Source organism: Staurois parvus, unplaced genomic scaffold (assembly GCF_062004578.1).
Source record: "Staurois parvus isolate SC_StPar_1 unplaced genomic scaffold, SC_StPar_1.0 ptg001308l, whole genome shotgun sequence".
NCBI lineage: Eukaryota > Metazoa > Chordata > Amphibia > Anura > Ranidae > Staurois > Staurois parvus.
Window position 1 is genome coordinate 6,596 of NW_028319104.1, and position 26,817 is coordinate 33,412.

The following is a 26,817-nucleotide window of genomic DNA, read 5'->3' on the forward strand; positions in this document are numbered from 1 at the left end:
AGCTTCACTCATCCCTACCGATCCCGGGGAGATCCACTCATCCCTACTGATCCCAACCAGCTTCACTCATCCCTACCGATCCCGGGGAGATCCCCTCATCCCTACTGATCCCGGGGAGATCCCCTCATCCCTCCCGATCCCGGGGAGATCCCTTCATCCCTACCGATCCCGGGGAGATCCCTTCATCCCTACCGATCCCGGGGAGATCCCTTCATCCCTACCGATCCCGGGGAGATCCCTTCATCCCTACCGATCCCGGGGAGATCCCTTCATCCCTACCGATCCCGGGGAGATCCCTTCATCCCTACCGATCCCGGGGAGATCCCTTCATCCCTACCGATCCCGGGGAGATCCCTTCATCCCTACCAATCCCGGGGAGATCCGCTCATCCCTACCGATCCCGGGGAGATCCGCTCATCCCTACCGATCCCGGGGAGATCCGCTCATCCCTACCGATCCCGGGGAGATCCGCTCATCCCTACCGATCCCGGGGAGATCCGCCCATCCCTACCGATCCCGGGGAGATTCCCCTCATCCCTACCGATCCCGGGGAGATTCCCCTCATCCCTACCGATCCCGGGGAGATCCCCTCATCCCTACCGATCCCGGGGAGATCCCCTCATCCCTACCGATCCCGGGGAGATCCGCTCATCCCTACCGATCCCGGGGAGATTCGCTCATCGCTCCTAGTCCGGAGTCCCCCTTTTGTCTGTACATTAGGGGGCACAGTGGCCCCTCCTCTGATCGCCCATCACATATATGGGGGTGGATCCTATTGGGGGACATGGAGGGGTTAATAGGGATCGGTTCCTTTGGCGTCTCTCGTTTTCTCGGATTTCCTGTTTTCTCTGCAGTTGGGGGGGAGGGGAGTTTTGTTTCGATTCTCCAGAACTCTGATGTTGTGTAATAGTTGGTGGCAGATTGTGGAGTCGGCGTTCTGCCTTCCGGGAATTGGGGGGTCACTCTGCTCTCACCCTCCACTGCAGTCCATCTGTGGACGTCGTGGGGAAAAGACCTGACAGACACCTGAGGTAAGACGCAGCACCCTGTCCGGTCTGTGGATGGCGCTCTAATGCCAATGGGACTCTCCAGGAATATGGCATCCAGATCCGGGGGAATGGGCTCCATCATTGGGGGGGGGGGGGTCGCACAGGACGGGACTGATGGTTTAAGGGGGAACTCCAGGATCTAATTCTCTGTATTGACTCCATAAACTCCTCCTCACCTCCCAGACGAGGCGAGATTCCCGAATGTCCCATCTAGGTCTGGCCTTGGTCTGGTCTTGGTCTGGTCCACAGTCCTTCTTTAGTCCCACTTCTGTATCCTAAATCTCTCCTTCTCTCCTCTCTTCTGGACCGCAAACCTTTCCCCTGTCCCTCTTCTGGACCCAATCCCTCCCCTGTCCCTCTTCTGGACCCCAATCCCTCCTCAGTCTCTTTTCTGGACCCCCCAATCATTTCTCAGTCCTTTTTCTGGGCCCCTAATCCCTCTTCGGTCCTTTTTCTGGTCCCTCAATCCCTTCTTGGCCCCTTTTCTGGTACCACAAACTCTCTATAGTCTCTCTTCTGGATTCTGAATTCTTCCTCAGTCACTGTTTTATATCCCAAATCTTTTCTTGCTCCCTCTTCTGGACCCCAGCTTCCCCCTCAATCTCTCTTCTGGACCCCAACTTCCCCCTCAATCTCTCTTCTGGACCCCAGCTTCCCCCTCAATCTCTCTTCTGGACCCCAACTTCCCCCTCAATCTCTCTTCTGGACCCCAACTTCCCCCTCAATCTCACTTCTGGACCCCAACTTCCCCCTCAATCTCTCTTCTGGACCCCAACTTCCCCCTCAATCTCTCTTCTGGACCCCAACTTCCCCCTCAATCTCTCTTCTGGACCCCAACTTCCCCCTCAATCTCTCTTCTGGACCCCAACTTCCCCCTCAATCTCTCTTCTGGACCCCAACTTCCCCCTCAGTCTCTCTTCTGGACCCCAACTTCCCCCTCAGTCTCTCTTCTGGTTCACAACTTCCCCCTGAGTCTCTCTTCTGGTTCACAACTTCCCCCTCAGTCTCTCTTCTGGACCCCAACTTCCCCCTCAATCTCTCTTCTGGACCCCAACTTCCCCCTCAATCTCTCTTCTGGACCCCAACTTCCCCCTCAATCTCTCTTCTGGACCCCAACTTCCCCCTCAGTCTCTCTTCTGGACCCCAACTTCCTCTTCAGTCTCTCTCTTTTGGACCCCAACTTCCTCTTCAGTCTCTCTCTTCTGCACCCCAACTTCCCCCTCCGTCTCTCTTCTAGACCCCAATTTCCCCCTCCGTCTCTCTTCTAGACCCCAACTTCCCCCTCCGTCTCTCTACTGGACCCCAACTTCCCCCTCCGTCTCTCTACTGGACCCCAACTTCCTCCGCAGTCTCTCTTCTGGACCCCAAATTACTCCTTGCTCCCTCTTCTAGACCCTGAATCCTTCATTGGTTTCTTCTTCCAGAAATAAGTGCCTGATGGGGGTTGGGGAATGGCCGGTTATTTTGAGTCAAGCTGAATGGGCGCTGGAGTCAAAAGAGCCACAAGTTCCATCAGTCCTTCTGCAAATCTCTCTTGGTCCCTCTTCTGTAATGAGAAACCCCCATGATGTCCATTTTGATCTCCAAAGAAATGCCCCATTTATCTCCCAGAGGTCCCCTCAGTATGATGGTGGCTTCAGCCAACCACGTAGAGGAGATCGCCCTTCTTACCTCCACCCTTCATCTTCAAACCATTCCGTGATTTCATCTATTCCACATCTCTAACAGTCCACTGGATTTTCCTGCATGGACCAATGTCTTCTGGAGGCTCAGAATGGGGAGTAATGCCCCATCTATCTGTCTGTCTGTCTATCATCCATTCATCTGTCTGTCTATCCTCCATTCATCTGCCTGTCTATCCTCCATTCGTCTGCCTGTCTATCCTCCATTCGTCTGCCTGTCTATCCTCCATTCGTCTGCCTGTCTATCCTCCATTCGTCTGCCTGTCTTTATTACTCATTAATATTTGTTTGTTTTGCTTGCAGTATTCACGGTCTTCTATAAGACAAAGATGGACCAGAACGACCTCCAGATTCTGTACTTATCAGAGAAAAAGGGACCCGGTAATGATGGTCTGGCTGGTGATGGTATTACCTCCCATGTATTGGAGGACAGGGGTCCAGTTCATGGTGGTCTGGCTGGTGATGGTATTATCTCCCATGTATTGGAGGACAGGGGTCCTGGTGATGGTGGTCTGGCTGGTGATGGTAGTATCTCCCATGTATTGGAGGACAGGGTTCTGGTGACGGTGGTCTGGCTGGTGATGGTATTATCTCCCATGTATTGGAGGACAGGGGTCTGGGTGATGGTGGTCTGGCTGGTGATGGTAGTATCTCCCATGTATTGGAGGACAGGGTCCAGGTCATGATGGTCTGGCTGGTGATGGTATTATCTCCTATGTATTGGAGGACAGGGGTCCGGGTGAAGGCGGTCTGGCTGGTGATGGTAGTATCTCCCATGTATTGGAGGACAGGGGTCCGGGTGAGGGTGGTCTGGCTGGTGATGGTAGTATCTCCCATGTATTGGAGGATGGGTCCTGGTGATGGCGGTCTGGCTGGTGATGGTATTACCTCCCATGTATTGGAGGACAGGGTCCGGGTGAGGGTGGTCTGGCTTGTGATGGTAGTATCTCCCATGTATTGGAGGACAGGGTCCTGGTGACGGTGGTCTGGCTGGTGATGGTAGTATCTCCCATGTATTGAAGGACAGGGGTCTGGGTGATGGTGGTCTGGCTGGTGATGGTATTATCTCCCATGTATTGGAGGACAGGGTCTAGGTGAGGGTGGTCTGGCTGGTGATGGTATTATCTCCCATGTATTGGAGGACAGGGTCCGGGTGATGGTGGTCTGGCTGGTGATGGTAATATCTCACATGTATTGAAGGACAGGGTCCGGGTCATGGTGGTCTGGCTGGTGATGGTAATATCTCCCATGTATTGAAGGACAGGGGTCTGGGTGATGGTGGTCTGGCTGGTGATGGTAGTATCTCCCATGTATTGGAGGACAGGGTCTGGGTGATGGTGGTCTGGCTGGTGATGGTATTATTTCCCATGTATTGGAGGACAGGGGTCTGGGTGATGGTGGTCTGGCTGGTGATGGTATTATCTCCCATGTATTGGAGGACAGGGTCTGGGTGATGGTGGTCTGGCTGGTGATGGTATTATCTCCCATGTATTGGAGGACAGGGGTCTGGGTGATGGTGGTCTGGCTGGTGATGGTAGTATCTCCCATGTATTGAAGGACAGGGGTCTGGGTGATGGTGGTCTGGCTGGTGATGGTAGTATCTCCCATGTATTGAAGGACAGGGGTCTGGATGATGGTGGTCTGGGTGGTGGGGTAGTATCTCCCATGTATTGAAGGACAGGGGTCTGGGTGATGGTGGTCTGGCTGGTGATGGTAGTATCTCCCATGTATTGAAGGACAGGGTCTGGGTGATGGTGGTCTGGCTGGTGATGGTAGTATCTCCCATGTATTGGAGGACAGGGTCTGGGTGATGGTGGTCTGGGTGGTGGGGTAGTATCTCCCATGTATTGGAGGACAGGGTCCAGGTCATGGTGGTCTGGCTGGTGATGGTAGTATCTCCCATGTATTGGAGGACAGGGTCCGGGTGATGGTGGTCTGGCTGGTGATGGTAGTATCTCCCATGTATTGAAGGACAGGGTCTGGGTGATGGTGGTCTGGCTGGTGATGGTAATATCTCCCATGTATTGGAGGACAGGGGTCTGGGTGATGGTGGTCTGGCTGGTGATGGTAATATCTCCCATGTATTGAAGGACAGGGGTCTGGGTGATGGTGGTCTGGGTGGTGGGGTAGTATCTCCCATGTATTGAAGGACAGGGGTCTGGGTGATGGTGGTCTGGGCGGTGGGGTATCAGAAATATATCTTCCATGTTCTGAGCACTCTTCTGTCTCCCTCCTTCTAGTCAGCAGAGGACTTCAGTGGCTTAGTCAGCCGGTTTCCTCCCGTCTGACCATTTTTCTGATCTGCTTCTGTGCCGGACTCATCATTGTGAACATTGTGATAACCGCCTCAGGCCGAGGTGAGGAAATTATTTGGAATTATTTATAAAGCGCCAATAGTTTGCTCAGCGCTGTACATTACAAAGGGGGACAGAACACGAGACAGCAAAGTAACAATACAATACACGAGGGGTTCGAGGGCCCTGATCCTGGGAGCTTACAATCTAGGAGGGAGGGGAGAGTGGTACAGGAGAAAATATCTGTGGGGGATGGAGTGGTAGGAAGAGCGGAGGAGATCGGCAATTAGGTGAGGGTGGGCTTCTCTGAAGAGAAGGGTTTTCAGGGTGCACCTAAAGGTAAATGTTTCTGTACTTCTCCCCTTCCCACCAGCAAGTTTCCTTTTAACCAGGCTGTGCAGGAAATGCAGTTAGACACATCAGTCAGTTCCTACATTGGGGGTTCAGACACATCAGTCAGTTCCTACATTGGGGGTTCAGACACATCAGTCAGTTCCTACATTGGGGGTTCAGACACATCAGTCAGTTCCTCCATTGGGGGTTCAGACACATTAGTCAGTCCCTACATTGAGGGTTCAGCACATCAGACAGTTCCTACATTGGGGGTTCAGCACATCAGACAGTTCCTCCATTGGGGGTTCAGACACATCAGTCAGTTCCTACGTCGAGGGTTCAGACACATCAGTCAGTTCCTACGTCGAGGGTTCAGACACATCAGTCAGTTCCTCCATTGAGGGTTCAGACACATTAGTCAGTCCCTACATTGAGGGTTCAGACACATTAGTCAGTCCCTACATTGAGGGTTCAGCACATCAGACAGTTCCTACATTGGGGGTTCAGCACATCAGACAGTTCCTCCATTGAGGGTTCAGACACATCAGTCAGTTCCTCCATTGGGGGTTCAGCACATCAGTCAGTTCCTCCATTGAGGGTTCAGCACATCAGTCAGTTCCTCCATTGAGGGTTCAGCACATCAGTCAGTTCCTCCATTGAGGGTTCAGCACATCAGTCAGTTCCTACATTGGGGGTTCAGACACATCAGTCAGTTCCTACATTGAGGGTTCAGCACATCAGTCAGTTCCTCCATTGGGGGTTCAGCACATCAGTCAGTTCCTCCATTGGGGGTTCAGCACATCAGTCAGTTCCTACATTGAGGGTTCAGCACATCAGTCAGTTCCTCCATTGGGGGTTCAGCACATCAGTCAGTTCCTCCATTGGGGGTTCAGCACATCAGTCAGTTCCTACATTGAGGGTTCAGACACATCAGTCAGTTCCTACATTGAGGGTTCAGCACATCAGACAGTTCCTACATTGAGGGTTCAGCACATCAGTCAGTTCCTCCATTGGGGGTTCAGCACATCAGTCAGTTCCTCCGTTGGGGGTTCAGACACATCAGTCAGTTCCTCCGTTGGGGGTTCAGACACATCAGTCAGTTCCTCCATTGGGGGTTCAGCACATCAGTCAGTTCCTCCATTGGGAGTTCAGCACATCAGTCAGTTCCTCCATTGGGGGTTCAGCACATCAGTCAGTTCCTCCATTGGGGGTTCAGCACATCAGTCAGTTCCTCCATTGGGGGTTCAGCACATCAGTCAGTTCCTCCATTGAGGGTTCAGACACATCAGTCAGTTCCTCCATTGGGGGTTCAGCACATCAGTCAGTTCCTACATTGGGGGTTCAGCACATCAGTCAGTTCCTCCATTGAGGGTTCAGCACATCAGTCAGTTCCTCCATTGGGGGTTCAGCACATCAGTCAGTTCCTCCATTGGGGGTTCAGCACATCAGTCAGTTCCTCCATTGAGGGTTCAGCACATCAGTCAGTTCCTACATTGGGGGTTCAGCACATCAGTCAGTTCCTCCATTGAGGGTTCAGCACATCAGTCAGTTCCTCCATTGGGGGTTCAGCACATCAGTCAGTTCCTACATTGAGGGTTCAGCACATCAGTCAGTTCCTCCATTGGGGGTTCAGACACATCAGTCAGTTCCTCCATTGGGGGTTCAGCACATCAGTCAGTTCCTCCATTGGGAGTTCAGCACATCAGTCAGTTCCTACATTGAGGGTTCAGCACATCAGTCAGTTCCTCCATTGGGGGTTCAGCACATCAGTCAGTTCCTCCATTGAGGGTTCAGCACATCAGTCAGTTCCTCCATTGGGGGTTCAGCAGGCAGTGCAGCGGTAATAAACAATAAATGTGTATATATTCCGGAGGCCCAACATAGACTTCTAAATAATGAAATGTGATGAGACCATAAATTGAAAAGTCTGAAATATAATATATAAAAGTTCTATAAAACTCTTTAAAGAGGTTCAATCGAGAAGGCGACTCCGGTACTCCCAATAAGGCGAAAACTTGGTGTCGTGCAGGGAATAGAACAATTGCGCACTCACCAGATGCGCAACTAATAAGCGCAGTGATCACAACCAGAGGTCCCCTCTGTCCTGGAAAAGGTGTAACTCGCAATGGATACGCCCCCATATAATCATTCATCCATTCACTATATATCTTGCTACTGGATTTTGGTCAGTCTTTTTATATTCTATTAGACGCAATACGGTGATTATTGATGATGTCCCAAATTGTACTTTCATAAACATTTGTATGGTGAGAACAGATAAATATGGGACCGAACATGTAACCTTCACACCCAGGATCCCCAATAATATGTAATGGGTGGCACCCCATATCCAGTATAATATGTAATGGGTGGCACCTCATATCCTGTATAATATGTAATGGGTGGCACCCCATATCCAGTATAATATGTAATGGGTGGCACCCCATATCAGTATAATATGTAATGGGTGGCACCCCATATCCAGTATAATATGTAATGGGTGGCACCCCATATCCAGTATAATATGTAATGGGTGGCACCCCATATCCAGTATAATATGTAATGGGTGGCACCCCATATCCAGTATAATATGTAATGGGTGGCACCCCATATCCAGTATAATATGTAATGGGTGGCACCCCATATCCAGTATAATATGTAATGGGTGGCACCTCATATCCAGTATAATATGTAATGGGTGGCACCCCATATCCAGTATAATATGTAATGGGGGGCACCCCATATCCAGTATAATATGTAATGGGTGGCACCCCATATCCAGTATAATATGTAATGGGTGGCGCCCCATATCCAGTATAATATGTAATGGGTGGCGCCCCATATCTAGTATAATATGTAATGGGTGGCACCCCATATCCAGTATACTATGTAATGGGTGGCACCCCATATCCTGTATACTATGTAATGGGTGGCACCCCATATCCAGTATACTATGTAATGGGTGGCACCCCATATCCAGTATACTATGTAATGGGTGGCACCCCATATCCAGTATAATATGTAATGGGTGGCACCCCATATCCAGTATAATATGTAATGGGTGGCACCCCATATCCAGTATAGTACAGGACAGGTGGCACCTTTTGGAGATGGCAGATTTCTTGGTGGTCCCTCTATCTATTATCTATCTATCTATCTATCTATCTATCTATCTATCTATCTATCTATTATCTATCTATCTATCTATTATCTATCTATTATCTATTATCTATTATCTATCTATTATCTATCTATTATCTATCTATCTATCTATCTATCTATCTATCTATCTATCTATCTATCTATTATCTATCTATCTATCTATTATCTATCTATCTATCTATCTATTATCTATCTATCTATCTATCTATCTATCTATCTATCTATTATCTATCTATCTATTATCTATCTATTATCTATCTATCTATCTATCTATCTATCTATCTATCTATCTATCTATTATCTATCTATTATCTATCTATCTATCTATCTATCTATCTATCTATCTATCTATCTATCTATTATCTATCTATTATCTATCTATCTATTATCTATTATCTATCTATCTATCTATCTATCTATCTATCTATCTATCTATCTATCTATTATCTATCTATTATCTATCTATCTATTATCTATTATCTATTATCTATCTATCTATCTGTCTATCTATCTATCTATTATCTATCTATCTATCTATCTATCTATCTATCTATCTATTATCTATCTATTATCTATCTATCTATCTATCTATCTATCTATCTATCTATCTATCTATCTATCTATCTATTATCTATCTATTATCTATCTATCTATCTATCTATCTATCTATTTATCTATCTATTATCTATCTATCTATCTATCTATCTATCTATCTATCTATCTATTATCTATTATCTATCTATTATCTATCTATCTATTATCTATCTATCTATCTATCTATCTATCTATCTATCTATCTATCTATTATCTATCTATTATCTATCTATTATCTATCTATCTATTATCTATCTATCTATCTATCTATCTATCTATCTATCTATCTATTATCTATCTATTATCTATCTATTATCTATCTATCTATTATCTATTATCTATCTATCTATCTATCTATCTATCTATCTATCTATCTATCTATTATCTATCTATCTATCTATCTATTATCTATCTATTTATCTATCTATCTATCTATCTATCTATCTATCTATTATCCTATCTATCTATCTATCTATTATCTATCTATCTATCTATCTATCTATCTATCTATCTATCTATCTATCTATCTATTATCTATCTATCTATTATCTATCTATCTATCTATTATCTATCTATTTATCTATCTATCTATCTATCTATCTATTATCCTATCTATCTATCTATCTATTATCTATCTATCTATCTATCTATCTATCTATCTATCTATCTATCTATTATCTATCTATCTATTATCTATCTATCTATCTATCTATCTATCTATCTATCTATCTATCTATTATCTATCTATCTATTATCTATCTATCTATCTATCTATCTATTATCTATCTATCTATCTATCTATCTATTATCTATCTATCTATCTATCTATCTATCTATCTATCTATCTATCTATCTATTATCTATCTATCTATCTATCTATCTATCTATCTATTATCTATCTATCTATTATCTATCTATCTATCTATCTATCTATTATCTATCTATCTATCTATCTATTATCTATCTATCTATCTATCTATCTATCTATCTATTATCTATTATCTATCTATCTATCTATCTATCTATCTATCTATCTATTATCTATCTATCTATTATCTATCTATCTATCTATCTATCTATTATCTATCTATCTATCTATCTATCTATCTATCTATTATCTATCTATCTATCTATCTATCTATCTATCTATCTATCTATCTATCTATCTATTATCTATCTATCTATTATCTATCTATCTATCTATCTATCTATCTATCTATCTATCTATCTATCTATCTATCTATCTATCTATCTATTATCTATCTATCTATCTATCTATTATCTATTATCTATCTATCTATTATCTATCTATCTATCTATCTATCTATCTATCTATCTATCTATCTATTATCTATCTATCTATTATCTATCTATCTATCTATCTATCTATTATCTATCTATCTATCTATCTATCTATCTATTATCTATCTATCTATCTATCTATCTATCTATCTATCTATCTATCTATTATCTATCTATCTATTATCTATCTATCTATCTATCTATCTATCTATTATCTATCTATCTATCTATCTATTATCTATCTATCTATCTATCTATCTATCTATTATCTATCTATCTATTATCTATCTATCTATCTATCTATCTATCTATCTATCTATCTATCTATCTATTATCTATCTATCTATCTATCTATTATCTATTATCTATCTATCTATTATCTATCTATCTATCTATCTATCTATCTATCTATCTATCTATTATCTATCTATCTATTATCTATCTATCTATCTATCTATCTATTATCTATCTATCTATTATCTATCTATTATCTATCTATTATCTATCTATCTATTATCTATCTATCTATCTATCTATTATCTATCTATCTATTATCTATCTATTATCTATCTATTATCTATCTATCTATTATCTATTATCTATCTATCTATCTATCTATTATCTATCTATCTATCTATCTATCTATCTATCTATCTATCTATCTATCTATCTATCTATCTATTATCTATCTATCTATTATCTATCTATCTATCTATTATCTATCTATCTATCTATCTATCTATTATCTATCTATCTATCTATCTATCTATCTATTATCTATCTATCTATCTATCTATCTATCTATCTATTATCTATCTATCTATCTATCTATCTATCTATCTATCTATCTATCTATCTATCTATTATCTATCTATCTATTATCTATCTATTATCTATCTATCTATCTATTATCTATCTATCTATCTATTATCTATCTATCTATCTATCTATCTATCTATCTATCTATCTATCTATTATCTATCTATTATCTATCTATCTATCTATTATCTATCTATCTATTATCTATCTATTATCTATCTATCTATCTATCTATCTATCTATCTATCTATCTATCTATCTATTATCTATCTATTATCTATCTATTATCTATCTATCTATCTATCTATCTATCTATTATCTATCTATCTATCTATCTATCTATCTATCTATTATCTATCTATCTATCTATCTATCTATCTATCTATCTATCTATCTATCTATTATCTATCTATTATCTATTATCTATCTATCTATTATCTATCTATCTATCTATCTATCTATCTATCTATCTATCTATTATCTATCTATTATCTATCTATCTATCTATCTATCTATCTATCTATCTATCTATCTATCTATTATCTATCTATCTATCTATCTATCTATCTATTATCTATCTATTATCTATCTATCTATCTATCTATCTATTATCTATCTATCTATCTATCTATCTATCTATCTATCTATTATCTATCTATTATCTATCTATTATCTATCTATCTATTATCTATTATCTATCTATCTATCTATCTATCTATCTATCTATCTATCTATCTATTATCTATCTATCTATCTATCTATTATCTATCTATCTATTATCTATCTATCTATTATCTATCTATCTATCTATCTATCTATCTATCTATCTATCTATCTATTATCTATCTATCTATCTATCTATCTATCTATCTATCTATCTATCTATTATCTATCTATCTATCTATCTATCTATCTATCTATCTATCTATCTATTATCTATCTATCTATCTATCTATCTATCTATCTATCTATCTATTATCTATCTATCTATCTATCTATCTATCTATCTATCTATCTATTATCTATCTATCTATCTATCTATCTATTATCTATTATCTATCTATCTATTATCTATCTATCTATCTATCTATCTATCTATCTATCTATCTATCTATCTATCTATCTATCTATCTATCTATTATCTATCTATCTATCTATTATCTATCTATCTATTATCTATCTATCTATCTATTATCTATCTATCTATCTATCTATTATCTATTATCTATCTATCTATTATCTATCTATCTATCTATCTATCTATCTATCTATCTATCTATCTATCTATCTATTATCTATCTATCTATTATCTATCTATCTATCTATTATCTATCTATCTATTATCTATCTATTATCTATCTATCTATTATCTATCTATCTATTATCTATCTATCTATCTATTATCTATCTATCTATTATCTATCTATTATCTATCTATCTATCTATCTATCTATTATCTATCTATCTATCTATCTATCTATCTATCTATCTATCTATCTATCTATCTATCTATTATCTATCTATTATCTATTATCTATCTATCTATTATCTATCTATCTATCTATCTATCTATCTATCTATCTATCTATCTATTATCTATCTATTATCTATCTATCTATCTATCTATCTATCTATCTATCTATCTATTATCTATCTATCTATCTATCTATCTATTATCTATCTATTATCTATCTATCTATCTATCTATCTATTATCTATCTATCTATCTATCTATCTATCTATCTATCTATCTATTATCTATCTATTATCTATCTATTATCTATCTATCTATTATCTATTATCTATCTATCTATCTATCTATCTATCTATCTATCTATTATCTATCTATCTATCTATCTATTATCTATCTATCTATTATCTATCTATCTATTATCTATCTATCTATCTATCTATCTATCTATCTATTATCTATCTATCTATCTATCTATCTATCTATCTATCTATTATCTATCTATTATCTATCTATCTATCTATCTATCTATCTATCTATCTATCTATCTATCTATCTATCTATTATCTATCTATCTATTATCTATCTATCTATCTATTATCTATTATCTATCTATCTATCTATCTATCTATCTATCTATCTATCTATCTATTATCTATTATCTATCTATCTATTATCTATCTATCTATCTATCTATCTATCTATCTATCTATCTATCTATCTATCTATTATCTATCTATCTATCTATTATCTATCTATCTATTATCTATCTATCTATCTATTATCTATCTATCTATCTATCTATCTATCTATTATCTATTATCTATCTATCTATTATCTATCTATCTATCTATCTATCTATCTATCTATCTATCTATCTATTATCTATCTATCTATCTATTATCTATCTATCTATTATCTATCTATCTATCTATTATCTATCTATCTATTATCTATCTATTATCTATCTATCTATTATCTATCTATCTATTATCTATCTATCTATCTATTATCTATCTATCTATTATCTATCTATTATCTATCTATCTATCTATCTATTATCTATCTATCTATCTATCTATCTATCTATCTATTATCTATCTATTATCTATCTATCTATCTATTATCTATCTATCTATTATCTATCTATCTATCTATCTATTATCTATCTATCTATTATCTATCTATCTATTATCTATCTATCTATTATCTATCTATTATCTATCTATTATCTATCTATCTATCTATCTATCTATTATCTATTATCTATCTATCTATCTATTATCTATCTATCTATCTATCTATCTATCTATCTATCTATCTATCTATTATCTATCTATCTATTATCTATCTATCTATCTATTATCTATCTATCTATTATCTATCTATTATCTATCTATCTATCTATCTATTATCTATCTATCTATTATCTATCTATTATCTATCTATCTATCTATTATCTATCTATCTATTATCTATCTATCTATCTATCTATTATCTATCTATCTATTATCTATCTATCTATTATCTATCTATCTATTATCTATCTATTATCTATCTATTATCTATCTATCTATCTATCTATTATCTATTATCTATCTATCTATCTATTATCTATCTATCTATCTATCTATCTATCTATCTATCTATCTATCTATCTATTATCTATCTATCTATTATCTATCTATTATCTATCTATCTATCTATCTATCTATTATCTATCTATCTATCTATTATCTATCTATCTATCTATCTATCTATCTATCTATCTATCTATTATCTATCTATCTATTATCTATCTATCTATCCATCCATCCATCCATCTATCCATCTATCCATCCATCCGACGTATGCATACATTTACCGTTATTGATCTGTGATTGGTTTACAGGTTCTCGAGGGAATGAAGGCTCCTCCCAGGATGGTGACTACAGTGAGGGGCAGCAAACTGGGAGAGGTCAGTCACACTGCCACCTGGGGGCAGAATACAAGTATTACTAAATGTAATGACAATGGGGGTGTATGATCTGCAGAAGGAGGGGAGCACACACTGATGTTCGGGAAATTAGCTGAAAAGGTAAAGAAGCACTCCAGACAAAACTCAGTAGAGGAATATTTTGCTGTCTCAGGATTTATTTGGAAGCAGATTTGTATGTGGTGAAGGAGACGAGCCTGTGACCGGAATGTGGAGACTCCATCTTCATTTTAGGCCTCCACTTTACATGCTGCTAAGCTTGAGCCTCCCATGGATTTGTCACGATGTGCTGAAGCTGCCATGAGACTTCAGAGATCGCCCTCTGCCTCCGCTCCTCCGTATTGGTTAACCCATTTGGAACAGTCTATGCCCCCCATCTCTAAGGACAGGTGTGAGGATAGATTTTGCCCTCTGTCTTTGCTGCTCCCTATTGGTTAATGAATTAGGAACATTTGGTGCCCCATACTTCAATGGACAAGGGGTGAGGGACATCCTCTGGTGAGTGGAGTGAGGACCATTCTCTGGTGAGGGGGGGGGTGAGGACCATCCTCTGGTGAGGGCCGTCCTCTGGTGAGGGGGGGTGAGGGCCGTCCTCTGGTGAGGGGGGGTGAGGGCCGTCCTCTGGTGAGGGGGGGTGAGGGCCGTCCTCTGGTGAGGGGGGGTGAGGGCCGTCCTCTGGTGAGGGGGGGTGAGGGCCGTCCTCTGGTGAGGGGGGGTGAGGGCCGCCCTCTGGTGGGGGGGGGGTGAGGGCCGCCCTCTGGTGGGGGGGGGTGAGGGCCGCCCTCTGGTGAGGGGGGTGAGGGCCGCCCTCTGGTGAGGGGGGGGTTGAGGGCCGTCCTCTGGTGAGGGGGGTGAGGGCCGTCCCCCGGATGGGAAGTATAAGGACTGTCCTCTGTTCCCGTGTCTGTAGATGGATCCCGGACATCGGCACCCAGGAAGTGGACACACAGCCTTCCCCCAGAGAATGGTGAGTGCAGAACAGAAGATATTGTTCCATTGTATCCAATCCACGTTTGTTTCATCTTCAGCCCAATTCCAGACAAATCTTTTATATAGTTGATTTGGTTTTAGCGGAATGGGCGGAGCCTGTGTCCTTATTGTGGGATTTTGCATTTCCGTCCAATAGGCACACAGACATAAGCACATTCATTGGACGGTGGGGAGAGGTGACTGACGTGTTCTTATCATATCTGGACATTTCTGTCTCGGTGACAACTGCACCTCCCGTTCCTTGTACAGGTGTCACAGAGACAGGAAGTGAGGGAAAATCCTCCCAAAGGAGTCACAGACCAGAATAAAAGCAGACGTGATCACTCTTCTCCCCAGTATACAAAGATATATAAAGAGTGAAGAAGACGTTGGTGCTGCTATGAGTGTCTATGGCACCAAATCTTCCAATTTTCCTGCCTAGCAACCATGGCAATAGTAGACAGGATTTCCAGGGATCCTCATTGCTCCGCCCTACAATGCAATTGGTTTACCAAAGGAGCAGACCAAGATCACTTCATAGAGAATACCCAATCCTGTGCAAGGAAAAAAATTAAAAATGGATTTTTGCTTGCACGTGATTGGGTGCATCACCTCATTCAGTAAGTGCCCATGCCCTGCCCCTTAGTAGATCAGGGTCTGTGCAGGGCTCTCACTCCAGGTTCCTTAGTAACGGCTGGGGTCTTCTCCCCTAGAGACCTATGACGGCGCTTGTCCTGATGATTGGACTGAGGTCCGAGGAAGCTGCTACTTCATATCCAGTCTGGCTAAATCTTGGATGGACGCCCAGAAGATGTGCCAGAGGAGGAAGGCCAGACTGACCGTCATCAACACCAAGGAGGAGCAGGTAAGTGCGCGTCAGGGTGGAGCAGAGACAGAGAATCCGACATTTCCAACTCCTCTCTGCTGCTCCTTCCCCCCCATTGCTACATCACATGAGGCTGTGTGCAGGTGAGCGGAGCCACATAGGAGGCTGAGGCTGTGTGCAGGTGAGAGGAGCCACATAGGGGGCTGAGGGTGTGTGCAGGTGAGAGGAGCCACATAGGGGGCTGAGGCTGTGTGCAGGTGAGCGGAGCCACATAGGGGGCTGAGGCTGTGTGCAGGTGAGCGGAGCCACATAGGAGGCTGAGGCTGTGTGCAGGTGAGAGGAGCCACATAGGGGGCTGAGGGTGTGTGCAGGTGAGAGGAGCCACATAGGGGGCTGAGGCTGTGTGCAGGTGAGCGGAGCCACATAGGGGGCTGAGGCTGTGTGCAGGTGAGAGGAGCCACATAGGGGGCTGAGGGTGTGTGCAGGTGAGAGGAGCCACATAGGGGGCTGAGGCTGTGTGCAGGTGAGCGGAGCCGCATGGGGGGCTGAGGCTGTGTGCAGGTGAGCGGTGGCACATAGGGGGCTGAGGCTGTGTGCAGGTGAGCGGAGCCGCATAGGGGGCTGAGGCTGTGTGCAGGTGAGCGGAGCCGCATGGGGGGCTGAGGCTGTGTGCAGGTGAGCAGAGCCGCATGGGGGGGCTGAGGCTGTGTGCAGGTGAGCGGTGGCACATATGGGGCTGAGGCTGTGTGCAGGTGAGTGGTGGCACATATAGGGCTGAGGCTGTGTGCAGGTGAGTGATGCCACATAGGTGGCTGAGGGTGTGTGCAGGTGAGCGGAACCACATAGGTGGCTGAGGGTGTGTAGGTGAGTGATGCCACATAGGTGGCTGAGGGTGTGTGCAGGTGAGCAGGGGCACATAGGTGGCTGAAGCTGTGTGCAGGTGAGTAGTGGCACATAGGTGGCTGAGGGTGTGTGCAGGTGAGCGGAACCACATAGGTGGCTGAGGGTGTGTAGGTGAGTGATGCCACATAGGTGGCTGAGGGTGTGTGCAGGTGAGCAGGGGCACATAGGTGGCTGAAGCTGTGTGCAGGTGAGTAGTGGCACATAGGTGGCTGAGGGTGTGTGCAGGTGAGTAGTGGCACATAGGTGGCTGAGGCTGTGTGCAGGTGAGTAGTGGCACATAGGTGGCTGAGGGTGTGTGCAGGTGAGTAGTGGCACATAGGTGGCTGAGGGTGTGTGCAGGTGAGTAGTGGCACATAGGTGGCTGAGGAAGCAGGGGAGGTTTGGGGCAGAATGAGGAAAAAGGTACATATTAGGTGAATGGAAACACAGAGTGGCAGAGCTTGAAAGGCAACTGTAATGAATGATCATCAATGTGAGAAGGAGTAGAGGACCATTTGGAGAGACAATAGGAGGAACAGCTCCTGCACACAGCCTTCGATCTCTTTGGGGTGGTCTGGATGGGTCCTTGAAAAAAGTCTGTGGTGGTCTGGATGGGTTTTGGAGATAGATGCTTTAGGTAGTCTGGATGGGTCCTTCAGAAAAGTCTATGTGGTGGTCTGGATGGGTCCTGGAAATACCATGCGGTGGTCTGGATGGGTCCTGAAGATATGCCCACATGGTGATCTGGTCTTTGAGGTGATCTAGATGGGCTCTTTAGATAAGCCCATGTCATTGTCAGTCTGGATATGTCCCTGATGTGGCCTGAATATATCATTTAGAAAAGTGAATGTGGTGGTCTGAATTTGGTCCTGGAGATACCCATGTGGCGGTCTGGATAAGTCTTTCGAGGTGGTCTGGGTGGGTTCTTGCAAAAAGTCTTTGGTGGTCTGTATGGGCCCTGGAAATAGAAACTTGAGGTAGTCTGGTTGAGTCCTTTAGAAAAGTCTGTGTGGTGGTCTGGATGGGTCCTGGAGATACCATGTGGTGGACTGGATGGTTTCTGGAGATATGCCCATATGGTGGTCTGGATGAGTCCTTGAGGTGATTTAGATGGGTCCTTGAGATAAGCCCATGTCATTGTCCTATTAGAGCCTGGAGATATGTAGTGGTCTAGATGAGTCCTTGAAGTGGTCTAGATGGGACATTTATTAAAGTCCTTGTGGTGGTCTGAATAGGTCCTGAAGATAAGTCCTTGAGGTGGTCTGGATAGCTCATTTAGAAAAGTTATGTAGTGGTCTTGATAGGTCCTGGAGATATGCCCATGTGGTGGACTGGGTGAGTCCTTGAGGTAGTCTAGATGGGTCCTTGAGATAAGCCCATGTGACACTCTTAATGGGTCTTGGAGATATCCCCATGTTGTTGTCTGGATGAGTCCCTGATGTGGTCTGAATTGGTCCTGGAGATACCCATGTAGAGGTCTGGATGAGTCCTCTGAGGTGCTCTTCGTGCAAATAGTCCATGGGACATTTGTAAAAGTCCATGTGGTGGTCTGTATGGGTCCTGGAAATAAGTCCTTGAGGTGGTTGGGATGAGTCCTTGAGATAAGGTGGTCTGGATTGGTTCCTGGAGATTAACACATGTGATGGTCTGAATGGGTCTTTGAGAAAAGTCCATGTGGTGGTCTGGATGTGTCCTTGAGGCAAGCCTCTGTGGTGATCAAGACATCTCAAGTATTCAGGTCTCCCTTACATAAAGCAGCAGTATGTGACATGGCATTGGCGGTCATTCCTTCACTAGATGCAGCTCTCACATTGGCACCTCTGGAGGAAGGCCAGAAAATCTGGCCAGCAATACATTTCCATCAGGATAAAAGTAAATGTACCCACATGTCCATTATACCAATGTGTCCACCACTGATCTGGAACCAAACTTTGATCTCCTTCTCTTCATGGTAATTCTCACTTCTCTTCATTTTGTGTTCTTCAGGTTTTCCTGACACAGTTTGCCATGAAGACACGGGTCTGGATTGGCCTGAGTGAAACTGACGGGGAGTGGAAATGGGTGGATGGGACTCTATTTTCCTCTACACCAAAGTAATGTCCTTGTTGAATTTTCCAACATCTATATTTTCTGTGGCAGAGAAATTGAATTGTACAGATTTCCTTCCCTTCACCTTTAGTCAGGACAAATTTCATGAGTTTCAGAAAATCTTCACTGGTGGAATAATGATTGTGAACCAACCATGAGATGAGTTGACTGCACCTCCTTCTTCCTCAGTTCTGGATTTCCCCGTTCCTCTATATCGCATATTATACCTTTTCTGGAATTATGTCTCTTTTCTCATCACACAACGTCCTTCATTTTACAAATTTTATATTAATAGTATAATAAGCCCTGTAATAATTGTCTTCTCCATTGAGAGAGTTGTTCCTCGTGTTCCTCAAGCCATCAGATTGGTTGCTATGTTCAAGCGGTGTGCTTAGTGGTTTCTTAGAGACAAGTTAGAACATTAAAAATGGGCTTTCTAGCTGGAAGGTTTTTGGTGTGCAGAGAATGGTATAGGGCATCCATTCCCAACCATGGTTCCATGCAACTCTAGGGTTCCTCCAGAAGTCGCTAGGGGTTCCTTGAGTTGTGTCTGGTTTAAAAGAGAAGTATGGCTTTTTCTTTTTTTCCCTATTTATATTTATTTAGGGGGATGCAGCATTGGTCCCACTAGGCCTGGGCCACCACTCCTGAAAATGCCAAGTTGCTTTACAGGGACTCTTGGGGTATGAGGACATTCCAAGGGTTGTGGGACTCTTAGGGGATGAGGCCTATCAAAGGGTTGTGGGACACATAGAGGAGAGGCCATTGCAAGGGTTGTGTGACACCTAGGGGAAGAGGCCATGCCAAGAGTTGTGGGACTCTTAGGGGAACAGGCCATGCCAAGGGTTGTGGGACACTTAGGAGAACAGGCCATGCCAAGAGTTGTGGGACACTTAGGGGAACAGGCCATGCCAAGGGTTGTGGGACACTTAGGGGAACAGGCCATGCCAAGGGTTGTGGGACACTTAGGGGAACAGGCCATGCCAAGGGTTGTGGGACACTTAGGGGAACAGGCCATGCCAAGGGTTGTGGGACACTTAGGGGAACAGGCCATGCCAAGGGTAGTGGGACTAGTAGGGGACAAGGCCATTCCAAGAGTTGTGAGACTGGTAGGGAACCAGGCCATTCCAAGGATTGTAGGTCTATTAAAGGAAGAGGCCATTCCAAGGGTTGTGGGATTCTTAGGGGATAAGGCCATTCCAAAGGTTGTGGGACTTGTAGGGGATGAGGCCATTCCAAAGGTTGTGGGACTTGTAGGGGATGAGGCCATTCCAAAGGTTGTGGGACTTGTAGGGGAAGAGGCCATTCCAAGGGTTGTAGGACTCATGGGGGACGAGGCCATTCCAAGGGTTGTAGGACTCATGGGGGACGAGGCCATTCCAAGGATTGTGGGACACTTAGAGGAAGTGGCAATTCCAAGGGTTATGGGACTCCTGCATTGTTTTTAGACTGACAGCTCACACACTTCATTATTATTATACAGGATTTATATGGCGCCAACAGTGTGCGCAGAGCTTTACAATATGAAGGTAGACATGACCGTTACAATACAATTTGGTACAAGAGGAAGCAGAGGGCCCGGCTCGTTAGAGCTTACAATCTAGGAGGAAGGGTCGAGTGATACAAAGGAAATAGCTGTGGGGGATAAGCTGATGGAGGAAATAATTGGCAGTTTACTAGGTAGAAGGAGGATAGGCGTCTTTAAAGAGAACACTTTTCAGGGACCATCTAAAGGTGGATAGATTAGGAGATAGTTGGACAGATTGGGGTAGGGAGTTCCATAGGATAGGAGAAGCTTGGGAAAAGTCCTGTAGGCGAGCATGGGAGGAGGTGACATGGGAACTAGAGAGCAGAAGGTCTTGGGAGGATCGAAGAGAGCGGTTTGGTTGATATTTTGATATTAGGTTAGTGATGTAGCTTTGTAAGTTGTTGTTAGTATATTGAATTTTATTCGTTGGGCGAGTGGAAGCCAGTGGAGGGATTGGCAGAGAGGTGTGGAGGACACTGAATGGAGGCCAGTGGAGGGATTGGCAGAGAGGTGTGGAGGACACTAAATGGAGGCCAGTGGAGGGATTGGCAGAGAGGGGTGGAGGACACTGAGTGGAAGCCAGTGGAGGGATTGGCAGAGAGGGATGGGGGCCAGTGGAGGGATTGGCATAGAGGGGTGGAGGTTACTGAATGGAGGCCAGTGGAGGGATTGGCATAGAGGGGTGGAGGTCACTGAATGGAGGCCAGTGGAGGGATTGGCAGAGAGGGGTGGAGGACACTGAATAGAGGCCAGTGGAGGGATTGGCAGAGAGGGGTGGAGGACACTGAATGGAGGCCACTGGAGGGATTGGCAGAGAGGGGTGGAGGACACTGAATGGAGGCCAGTGGAGGGATTGGCAGAGAGGGGTGGAGGACACTGAATGGAGGCCAGTGGAGGGATTGGCAGAGAGGGGTGGAGGACACGGAATAGAGGCCAGTGGTGGGATTGGCAGAGAGGGGTGGAGGACACTGAATGGAGGCCAGTGGAGGGATTGGTAGAGAGGGGTGGAGGACAGTGATTGGTTGGTATAAGGTGGATGACCCTGGAAGCAGTATTCATGATGGACTGGAGGGGGGATGGCCTATGTAAAGGTCATCCAATGAGGAGGGAGTTGCAGTAGTTGAGGTGGGAGATGACCAGGGAGTGAATTAGTAACTTTGCGGTGTGATTGGTCAGGAAGGGGTGTATTCTGGAGATGTTGGGAGGTCGAGGCAGAATGACTTGGACATGGATTGGATGTGGGCCTGAAAGGATATTTCAGAATCCATGGTTCCCCCTCGCACCCTGGCATGCAGGGATGGGTTGATAGTGGTGCTATTGATCCTGACTGAGATATTAGGGGAAGAGGCACGTGGGGGAGGAAATATTATGAGCTCAGTTTTGGATAGATTGGGTTTTAGGAAGTGGAGTGACATCCAATCTGATATGTCTGTTAGTAAATCGGTGATATGTGAGGAAACTGATGAGGTGAGCTCAGGAGTAGAGAGATAGATTTGTGTGTCATCAGCATAGGAATGGTATTGGAAACCATGGGAAGCTATCAGCTGACCCAAGGAAGAAGTGTAGATGGAGAATAGGAGAAGTCCAAGGACAGAACCTTGGGGGACCCCGACAGTAAGAGGAGTAGGAGAGGTCCAAGGACAGAACTTTGGGGGACCCCAACAGTAAGAGGAGGAGGAGAGGTCCAAGGACAGAACCTTGGGGGGACCCCGACAGTAAGAGGAGTAGGAGAGGTCCAAGGACAGAACCTTGGGGGACCCCAACAGTAAGAGGAGTAGGTGAGGAGGAAGTAGAGTTGGAAGTGACACTGAAGGTGCGGTGAGATAGGTAAGAATTGAACCAACGGAGAGTACAGTCATGGAGACCAAGTAAATAGAGTTTTTTGAGGAGGGGGGTGGTCAACTGTGTCAAAGGCAGCAGAAAGGTCCACGAGTAAGAGTATGGAATAGTAACCATTGGTTTTAGTGGTTAGTATGTCGTTTTTGTGAGTTTTAGGAGAGCAGTTTCTGTGGAGTGTTGTGGGAGAAACCAGACTGAAGGGGATCGAGAAGGTTATTCTCAATAATATGGCAGCTCAGCCGGCTGTATAATAGACATTCAAGGAGTTTGGAGGCAAAAGGGAGTAAGGGGATGGGTCTTGGGTTGCCAAGACTGGCGGGGTCCAGTGAGGCTTTTTTAAGCATGGGGGTGACTAGCGCATGTTTTAGAGAGTTGGGGAAGATGCCAGTAGAAAGGGAGAGATTGAAGATATGGGTTAAGGAATGAAGGATAGAGCCAGAGGGTGACCAGAGTATTTGCAAGGGAACAGGGTCCAAGGGGACAGGTGGTTAGGTGGGCTTTAGAAAACAGTTTGCCAACCTCCTCTATAGTAGCTGGATTACACAAGGGAAGTATAGATTGTGCAGGTGGACAAGGAGTGTAGGGTGAGGGAGATGTCTGGTGGACAAGGAGTGTAGGGTGAGGGAGATGTCTGGTGGACAAGGAGTGTAGGGTGAGGGAGATGTCTGGTGGACAAGGAGTGTAGGGTGAGGGAGATGTCTGGTGGACAAGGAGTGTAGGGTGAGCGAGATGTCTGGTGGACAAGGAGTGTAGGGTGAGGGAGATGTCTGGTGGACAAGGAGTGTAGGGTGAGGGAGATGTCTGGTGGACAAGGAGTGTAGGGTGAGGGAGATGTCTGGTGGACAAGGAGTGTAGGGTGAGGGAGATGTCTGGTGGACAAGGAGTGTAGGGTGAGGGAGATGTCTGGTGGACAAGGAGTGCAGGGTGAGGGAGATGTCTGGTGGACAAGGAGTGCAGGGTGAGGAAGATGTCTGGTGAACAAGGAGTGCAGGGTGAGGGAGATGTCTGGTGGACAAGGAGTGCAGGGTGAGGGAGATGTCTGGTGGACAAGGGGTGCAGGGTGAGGGAGATGTCTGGTGGACAAGGGGTGCAGGGTGAGGGAGATGTCTGGTGGACAAGGGGTGCAGGGTGAGGGAGATGTCTGGTGGACAAGGGGTGTAGGGTGAGGGAGATGTCTGGTGGATAAGGGGTGCAGGGTGAGGGAGATGTCTGGTGGACAAGGGGTGTAGGGTGAGGGAGATGTCTGGTGGACAAGGAGTGTAGGGTGAGGGAGATGTCTGGTGGACAAGGAGTGTAGGGTGAGGGAGATGTCTGGTGGACAAGGAGTGCAGGGTGAGGGAGATGTCTGGTGGACAAGGAGTGCAGGGTGAGGGAGATGTCTGGTGGACAAGGAGTGCAGGGTGAGGGAGATGTCTGGTGGACAAGGGGTGCAGGGTGAGGGAGATGTCTGGTGGACAAGGGGTGCAGGGTGAGGGAGATGTCTGGTGGACAAGGGGTGCAGGGTGAGGGAGATGTCTGGTGGACAAGGAGTGCAGGGTGAGGGAGATGTCTGGTGGACAAGGGGTGTAGGGTGAGGGAGATGTCTGGTGGACAAGGGGTGCAGGGTGAGGGAGATGTCTGGTGGACAAGGGGTGTAGGGTGTGGGAGATGTCTGGTGGACAAGGAGCGCAGGGTGAGGGAGATGTCTGGTGGACAAGGAGTGTAGGGTGAGGGAGATGTCTGGTGGACAAGGAGTGTAGGGTGAGGGAGATATCTTTACAGTGGAGATCTCATCACAAATTGTATCAATCTTATTTTTTAAGTGATTAGCGATCTTCTGGGCAGTGAGTTAGTGGGTGGAGGTAGAGAAGGACGAAGTAGAGAGTTAAAAGTAGAAAAGAGTTGACGGGGATTGCTTGAGAGGGTGTTAATGAGAGGGATAAAATAGGTCTGTTTGGCAGTGTGGAGACAAGAATTGTACATTGAAGGGCAGATATATGTTGGTCGTAGTCTTGCTGGGTCCTAGTCTTATGCCATAAACGCTCCAGAGCACGGCTACGTTTTCTGAGGCATCTGGTATTGTCTGTTTGCCAGGGCTGTAGGGGTCGGGGCCTAATTCTGTGTGTAGTGAGGGGGGCCAATGTGTCCACGGTGGATGACGGTGAACTATTGTAGACAGAAGTGGCCAGGTTGGGGCAGGACAGGGCTGAGATTTTGTCATAGAGACAATCTGTTGCAGAAAAAAGAAGAGAAGGGTTAAGATAGCGAAGGTTTCTATGGGTAACTGTTTGGTAGTTGGAAGACAAGGAGGAGGAAGCCAAGGAGAGAGTGAAGCTAATAATGGAGTGATCAGAGAGAGGAAGAGGAAAGTTGGTGAGGTTGCAAGGAGTGCATAGGTAGGAGAATACAAGGTGGAGGCCGTTACCATTGGAGTGAGTAGAAGCATGCGCCCATTGTTTTAGGTTAAAAGAAGTGGTTATGCTCAGAAGTTTAGAGGTAGCAGGAGTGTTACAATTAACAGAGATGCTGAAGTCTCTGAGAATGATTGCGGGAATTTCAGAAGAGAGAAAGTAAGACAGCCAGGCAGAGAAGTCATCAAGGAAGCTTGATACCGGTCCAGGAGGATGACAGATCACAGCAATTCTTAAAGAAACTGGAGAGAACAGATGAATAGAGTGAACTTCAAATGAGGAGAGGGAGGTGAATGGAGGACCCGAAAAGTGCTTTGAGGGGATAGGAGGATTCCTACTCCACCTCCTTTCCCTCCGCTAGTCCTGGGAGAGTCCAGAGGAGACCACCATGGGAGAGGGCAGCAGGAGAGGGAAAGTCCGATTCATGAAGTCAGGTTTCCGTAATTGCAAGCAAGTTAAAGGAGTTTGTGATAAGAAGGTCATGGACAGAGGTGAGATTGTTACAGACAGAGCGGACATTCCAGAGGACACAGGAAAAGTGGAGGCTGGCTCTAGGAAGAAGAGGAATCGTAACTAGATTGTGACTTCATCACTATGGGGATCCTGGTGTAGGGTATCCAGAGATAGCTCATCCTTTAAATGGTCAGGCATGTTGACTGTAATTGCCCCAGCAATCTGTGACAACCCAACGCTGCACTCATCTGCTGTTATAAATTTCTGTCTTGTGTCATTGCAGGAAGTGGGCCCCTGGCCAGCCAGATGAGTTTTTTGGTCATGGTCTTGGTGGTGGCGAGGACTGCGTTCAGTTCAATTACAACGGTGACTGGAACGATGAGCATTGTACCCGCACTTACCGCTACATCTGTGAGAAGAAGGCGGTGCAGTGACTGAAACCTGGGCATTGTATGACATCATTAAGGAGGAATTCTAGGTCCAAGAACAGACTGTCAGGTCATATCTGAGAGCTTGGAGATGATGATGACATCAGAATTCTACAAAATTTGTCTAAATTCTCTCATTTTATTTTCGTTGTCTCAAGGTTCCTCCATAACGATAACATTTAACCTCCTCAGTGGTGCCATAGGCTGGGGTGAGGGGCTGGGTGGGGGTTCCTCTCTGTCCTGGTTTGCTGTGTATTACCATTGTACCACCGAGTCATTTTTGTGCTGAATGCTGTCTATACTCACTGACACTTTGCTCGGGGTTGGCAGTATACCCGACGTGTCATGTCTCATCTGAGAAGAACAGATCAGATTGTTCCACTCACTCACAATTTGATTAAAGTCTGATAAGAATCAATACATCTATGATGGTGTCTTCTGCTTCTTTGGTATTTTCTGTCCCTTCGGCTAAATTCTGAACAATTCTGAGGTGGCCCAGAGCCTGAACCCAAGAAAAGTGCCAGCAAGAAAGTCTATTCTTATGTTTACCTTGCAGAGTGTCAGTCATGGATGTTGTGTTTAGCGCCATGATGTCCCTGAGGCCTGCCAAACCATCCATGTACTTTCCCACTACTTTCACCATACTGTACATTGGACATGTTTTCATGTCAGTAGGAAAATATGGGGGGTTGCCATTGCTGAGCTCATCCTTGCTGTCATGTTGGTTCTTAAT

At 44.4% G+C, this 26,817-nt stretch overlaps 1 protein-coding gene across 1 annotated transcript; it reads left to right on the forward strand.

Moving 5' to 3' along the window:
• Nucleotides 1-857: 857 nt before the first annotated feature.
• Nucleotides 858-26,504, forward strand: LOC149437127 (asialoglycoprotein receptor 1-like). The gene is made up of 8 exons (XM_089661092.1): nt 858-1,031; nt 3,035-3,112; nt 4,972-5,088; nt 14,598-14,663; nt 15,592-15,648; nt 16,364-16,515; nt 19,345-19,451; nt 25,940-26,504. Exons 2-8 carry the CDS (start codon nt 3,061-3,063, stop codon nt 26,088-26,090), a joined length of 702 nt encoding a protein of 233 aa, XP_089517218.1. The 5' UTR covers nt 858-1,031; nt 3,035-3,060; the 3' UTR covers nt 26,091-26,504.
• Nucleotides 26,505-26,817: the final 313 nt, after the last annotated feature.